The sequence below is a fragment of the Rhinopithecus bieti genome, unplaced genomic scaffold, assembly GCF_001698545.2.
Source record: "Rhinopithecus bieti isolate Rb0 unplaced genomic scaffold, ASM169854v2 scaffold_38625, whole genome shotgun sequence".
NCBI classification, from domain to species: domain Eukaryota; kingdom Metazoa; phylum Chordata; class Mammalia; order Primates; family Cercopithecidae; genus Rhinopithecus; species Rhinopithecus bieti.
This window is the reverse complement of record NW_016816075.1, coordinates 59,264-65,497: the sequence shown is the minus strand read 5'-3', so window position 1 is coordinate 65,497 and position 6,234 is coordinate 59,264. Positions and strand designations below refer to the sequence as shown.

The 6,234-nt window shown below is 48.1% G+C and overlaps 1 protein-coding gene across 1 annotated transcript; it reads right to left on the bottom strand.

Moving 5' to 3' along the window:
- Window positions 1-725: 725 nt before the first annotated feature.
- Window positions 726-2,687, bottom strand: LOC108516694 (sperm acrosome-associated protein 5). Its single transcript, XM_017854300.1, has 4 exons — window positions 2,457-2,687; window positions 1,890-2,048; window positions 1,011-1,089; window positions 726-906 (listed from the first exon to the last, which is right to left on the bottom strand). Exons 1-4 carry the CDS (start codon window positions 2,599-2,601, stop codon window positions 810-812), a joined length of 480 nt encoding a protein of 159 aa, XP_017709789.1. The 5' UTR covers window positions 2,602-2,687; the 3' UTR covers window positions 726-809.
- Window positions 2,688-6,234: the final 3,547 nt, after the last annotated feature.

Here is a 6,234-nt window from a genome sequence, read left to right as displayed (position 1 = left end):
TACAGATTTTTTTTTTTTTTGAGACAGAGGCTCGCTCTGTTACCCTGGTTGGAGTGCAGTGGCACGATCTTGGCTCACTGCAACCTCCGCCTCCTGGATTCAAGCAATTCTTCTGCCTCAGCCTCCTGAGTATCTGGGACTCACCACACCCGGCTAAATTTTTTTTGTATTTTTAGTAGAGATGGGGTTTCACCATATTTGCCAGGCTGGTCTCGAACTCCTGACCTCATGATCCACTTGGCTTGGCCTCCCAAAGTACTGGGATTACAGGCGTGAGCCACCGCACCCCACTGAGACTGATTCTTTTTAAGGGAAGCCAATTTTCATCTCTCCCATCCCACTCCTCTATCTCCAAACCTATAACTGTCTTATGTACCAAGCACTTCATGCGTTTTACAAATATTAATTCATTTAACCCTCCCAATAACCCCATCAAGTAGCTACTATTATTATCATCCTTATTTAACAGATGAGGAAACTGAGGCACAGAGAAATTAAGTATCTCTTCCAAGGCAACACAGCTAGTAGGTGGTAGAGATGGTTTTTGAACCCAGGAGAACACATGCTCTTGATTCACGCTATCCTCCCTTCCTTCCCCACCCTGAGTGATCTGGTATTTCTTAATTAGAGCTTTGAATATATGGAGGAAGTGACAGAATACTGTGACGGAAGGGTACTTCTGGGCATTGAATAAATGAAGAGAGTCAGACATCACAGCATTTTTTGCATTGTTTATCGATACCATCCTTTATTAAATGCACAAGAGAAAGAAATGAAAGGAAAATAAAATCTGTCTCTTCGAATCTGAGTCATGGATGAATTTTCGGATCAATTTTCACGTTCATATCACACCCCTTGAGCCATTCAGATAAATCATGGCCAGAACAGTGCCGCCTCCAAGAAGTCCTGGGAAATGAAGAAAAAGAGAGAGCATGAAGTGGACAGGTTGAGGGGGTGGCAGTGACACTATCCCTGGCTGCCCACAGTCCGGGTCATCCCCATGAACTTACCAGGCAGACAGTCCATTCTGTGAGGACACAATCTGCTTGGCACACATGATGTCATCCAGAATATGGCGATTGAGCAGGTCTGAGGGGGAAGAGAGGGACATGCTGATCTAGTGCATTGGGGTTAGGGTAACAGTGAATGGAGGGCCCAGGGGTTTTGAGTTCTTTGGGGCCTGAAGAACCTCAACCACTATGTTGGCTGATTCTGGATGACCTTGATTCTCTTGTCAGTTGGTTATAAATGATCTTAATCACCATGTTAGCTGGTTCTGTACAACCTTAACTCATGTTGACTGATCCTGGATTATCTGGATGGTCATGTTGGCTAGTTATGAATAATCCCAACCCCCATACTATCTGGTCCTGGACAACCTCAATTTCCATTTGGGCTGGCCCCAAATAACCTCAGTCTCCATTTTTTCCTGTCTTGGACAACCTCAACCACCATTTTGGCCAACACTGAACAACTTTAACTGCTATTCTATTTTGTCCTCAACACCACCAGTCTTATCTGGAAAGTTCTGTCATTTCTGCATGGAGGTTATCTGTTTCTGTTTCTAGAATCAGACATTTGCTTCTTTCCTCGGGGCCTGGGTAACTTCAACCCCAAATCAGGACAGTCTCTATCTCTATTCCACATGGAGATAAGTTTCCTGTTTCCTGAGTCTAAGAAAACTTCAGTGTCCTTTCTGGGTGAGGATTGGGAGCTCTGAGCTCTGAGCTCTTCTGTCCTAAACAACCAAAAGTTGCTCAGGCAACTTTTCTCCTTTTCCCATCACTTTTCTCTTGTTGCAGGAGATTATGGCTTAAACAACCTTGCCCTCCCAAGTGTGGGAGAGTAGGGCCCAGCAGGGCTTCAGTGTGTCCCCAGTGCTGACTTACCATGACAATCCATGTGGCAGAGGTTCTTGGTGGGTGTAATGCCATTGTCACACCACCAGGCAGAATTCAGTTGGAAAATGCCATATTCACTGCTGCCATCAGGATTGTGGTCCACGAAGGCGGTGTCAAAGCCACTCTCATAATGAGCCATGCACAGCCCTGGGGCAGGGAGAAGGGAGGCAAGGAGTAGGTATAGAGCTTGGGAATAGGGAAGGATAGGATGGGGGGAGGACAGGGATGGTTGTCATCTCAGTTGTGAGGGTGGTGATCTTGGTTTAGTGGTGGTGGTGTTGGTGATTCTGGTGAGACATCAGTGATGGTGGTAGCAATGGTATTCATGATGGTAACAGCAGTGATATTGATTGTAGTGATGGTGTTGACGGCAGAGATGGAGGTGATGGTTGTGAAGGCCATAATGGTGGTGGTGTTAGAGTTAGTTAAACTACTCAGCATAGTCAGTCAGGGAGTGACTCAAGGGATCATGCCCTGGCCTGGAGAGGTGATAAAGGACAAGGGGAGCCTGGGTCTGAATGTGGTGGGTGGCTCAGGGGCAACTGGGATTCTCACAGTCTCCAATGCCGTAGCCCTTGTAGCCGTTCAGCCCTGCCCTCTCCATTCTTGCCGCCAGCTCGCAGCGTTCATAGATCTTGGAATCCACAGTGACAACCATCAGCGTGGCCAAGGTCACTACCACAGTGCCCCAGGCCTGCATTATGGCACCTGTAAGCCCTCCCAGGTGACTTGCTCCAGACTCACCCTGTGGTGTTCGGAATTAGGGGCATTCTGGAACTCTGGGCTCTATGAGCAAAGGTCTAAGTGGTAGATTCTGGAACACGGAGCACAGAAACCTAAACACCTCCCAACACTGTTGCATTGGGGATTAAAGGCCCCACCTCCCAACACTGTTGCATTGGGGATTAAGTTTCTGACATCTGAATTTTGGAAGGGACAATATTCAAACCATAGCACTCATCCTTGGTTCACCTCTCTGCACTTAAAGTGCTGTTCCATCCTAATTTACTGGAATGTGCCCCATGTTTCATATTACAAATGGCATATTACATATACATTCTTATGCCTGCTTTTTCAACTTCATTCTCATTCTGCCTTTTGTTCCTCCATTCACTTACACTGCCTTTCAGCCACTTATATTCACCCATACTGGGCCTCATATTATCACAATTCCCCACAGTCTACTTAGCATTACCCAAATTCTCTCATGTCATATTCCTTCTTCACCCCACTCACTCTTGCTCAAACTCATTTCCTATATTTATCTTTATTTCCCACCCCTGCATCAAATGACTCTGGCTTACTCACACGTGGCCCAGCCTTCAGCTTCTTTCATTGACCCGGGGCCTCATTATTTCCCCCATTCATTCCCTTTCTGCCCCTCCTTCACCTCTATTCTCTCAGATGCTGTCCCAGGAACACCCGCATTTCCTGGAGCTCTGTCCCTATTACTCCCAAACACTAGGTGAAGTTACCCACATATACTTAGCCTACGCTTGGTCACTGTTCTTTCTCAGTTTTCTCTTCATTGCCTCCATTTACTCTTACTCTGCCTCTCACTGCCTCATTCATTTAAATCTATTCCCATTGTAACCCCTATCACCCTCTTCTTGCTCATATTCTGCCTCCCAGTACCCACATTCTGTCACACTGTGCCTCAAATTCGTTACTTTTGCTCACATCGGGCTCCCCATGTTTCCTCGCTTTACTCACCCAAGTAAAGGTGAGTTCCACTCTCTGCCTCGCAATACCCACCTTCACCCATCCTCTGCTCTTCACTTTCATTCCCTCTCACTCTGCCCAACATCACCTCCATTCATGCACACTCTTCAGCTTATTCACATTTGCCGATTCCCACTGGGATCCCTGTACACCCACGTTCCTGGGCTACTACGCTGTATTACGCCCATCTAATCCCAGTCATCTCTAGTCACCCTTCTCCCTCATAGCACCCGCACTCAAACTCGGCCTGCTTCACATTCTACCATGTCTCCATCTCCACTCTTTTATTCTGTCCTTCCCGCACCCCATTCTTCCCTTTCCATCCCACATTACCCACATTCACTCCTACTGTCTCCCTAAATTCCCCTCTCTTCATTCATCTTGTGCCTCATAAAACCACCATTCATTCACACTCTAATCCTTATAAACTCCACTCACATTCACCCCCTTCAGTTGCCCCATTCAGAGTCTGTTCCCACTTTCACCTTTTTTCCGCTGAGATTGTGCCTTATTTCCCAGCATTTACTTAATCTCATCATAATCTCATATTCATTCATAATTGAATGCATGCATAGTCATTCCCTCACTTTGGCCCACATCCACTCCACTCTGGTGTTCATTCACCTCCATTCCATTGCCCTTTGCCTCTCCTTGCTCTCATTTACTCCCAATTTGCCCTTCAGTCACCATTATTCATGCTCCTCACCCACCAGTCCCATGTGTCTCCTGTTCGCTGACACTCACATTGGCCAACACAGAAAAGTCTGATGGATTGCTCAGGATTTGATTTGGCTGCACGCACCAATCCCACCACAAACACCAGTGGCTTCAAGAGGAGGGAAGCAGATTCCTCTTTTGGAGGCAGGTAATCCAGGGCTAGTGTGGTGGCTCCAAGGTCACCAGAGACCTGGCTCCTTTTGTGCTGTTGCTCTGTCAACCTCACCTGCTGCCTCTGGTCCAAAATGACTGCTCACAATTGGCAAGGCTTTTGTGGTCTTGATAAAATGTATCTTAAGAGCAATTGTAATGATAACTCGCCAGCCACGTGGGGGCTTCTCTCATTGTCTTTCAGTGGGAATGTCATGTTGTGCAGACTCTGTGGTGGGACCAGCCACCTGTCAGCTTCTCACTCTCCTTCACCTAGCTACCTGCTGCTTAGGTTACTGTACGAGGAGGTCATACCTGTAGGGGCTGATGGTAGAGGTGGGGGTCCTCGCTCTGCAGCAGCAAACTTAGCCTCACATAGCTTGTGCATGCACACCGTGGGCCCTGGGATAGTTTCTGAGGGGCTGTATCACTGGTTCCTCTGCCCCCCAACTCCCACCAACCCTAAAGGATTTCCTCCTTTGTGTAGGTGTGTGTGTACAAGGTGGTTGGAGATGACGTTTAGGTGCTAGAAGGGGCGACACTGTGATGGGCCCTAAAGGACCAGCCCTTTCTATTTTCTACCTCCTAATGCATTGAGAGAGTGGATAACTTGTATACCCAGGAGGTGCTGATGTGTCAGGGAGCAAGAGATGTGAGTTCCTTTTTTACTTTCTTTCTTTGTCTTGTCTGCTGGGAAGCTCCATTCCTTTTTGTTGTTGTTGTTTGTTTTTTGTTTTTGAGATGGAGTCTCACCGTGTTGCCCAGGCTGGAGTGCAGTGGTGTGATCTTGGCTCACTGCAACCTCTTCCTCCCGGGTTCAAGCGATTCTCCTGCCTCAGCCTCCCGAGTAGATGGGATCACAGGCGCGCTACCAAGCCCGGCTAATTTTTGGTATTTTTAGTAGAGACGGGGTTTCACCATGTTGGCCAGGCTGGTCTTGAACTCCTGACCTCAGGTGATCCGCCTACCTCGGCCTCCCAAAGTGCTGAGATTACAGGTGCGTGCCACCTCACCCAGCTCATTATATGTGTATTTTTAACGTTACTATATGTTAGATTGCTTCAGACTGTTCTTTACAAATCGGATCCTTTTTATGGTTTCCCATATGTCCAGAATGAAATATGAGCTCCCTGGCCAAGGAGGCCCTACAGCACCTGGCCCCAGCCTACACCTCCTACACTCCCAACACACTGACACTGTCTACTCATCCAGAAAAAGCAACTTGTTAGCCACCACTTAATACACCCCTTCACCCCTGGTGTGTGTGTCCCATATCGCCGTTTATTTTTCAGCTTGTCTGCATACCGACCTACCGTCCTTCAAACGCTACAACGTAAACTCCCAGTCCTGACCACTGGATGAAGCCAGTGGCTTTTCCCTACCTCCTACTCTTTGTGCACGCAGAGCAATTTAGCCACAGACCCCGCCGTCCCGTTCTTTTACACTTGCAACCCTGTTGCTGCCCTCTAAGTTCAAAGTGCGAAATTGCCGCCTGCTAGAATCTTTTCCTTAGTTGGGCACTTCCCCTCCCCGCCTTGCCGTAAGAAAATTGGTGTCTGAAGTCTTAGGAGTACCGGCCTCTGCAGAGCTAAGTAAACACCTGCTCTGCGACGCAGCCCCAGAAGCAAAAACACCGGTGAGCGCGGCCCTCTTGCCTGGAGGAGTGACGTCACCGGCAAGACTACCTTCCCTCTGCGCCTGCGCTGAGGCCATGTTGACTATTGGCGGACGGGGGGGGGGGGGG

Bases quoted from the DNA above. Each gene is read 5' to 3' on its own strand.
- LOC108516694 (XM_017854300.1), bottom strand. From the start codon at position 2,601: ATGCAGGCCTGGGGCACTGTGGTAGTGACCTTGGCCACGCTGATGGTT. The intron at 2,049-2,456 runs GTGAGAATCCCA...TCCCTGCCCCAG, and splicing joins GGGCTACGGCATTGGAGACT to GGCTGTGCATGGCTCATTAT. The intron at 1,090-1,889 runs GTAAGTCAGCAC...CTTCCCCCTCAG, and splicing joins CTGCCACATGGATTGTCATG to ACCTGCTCAATCGCCATATT.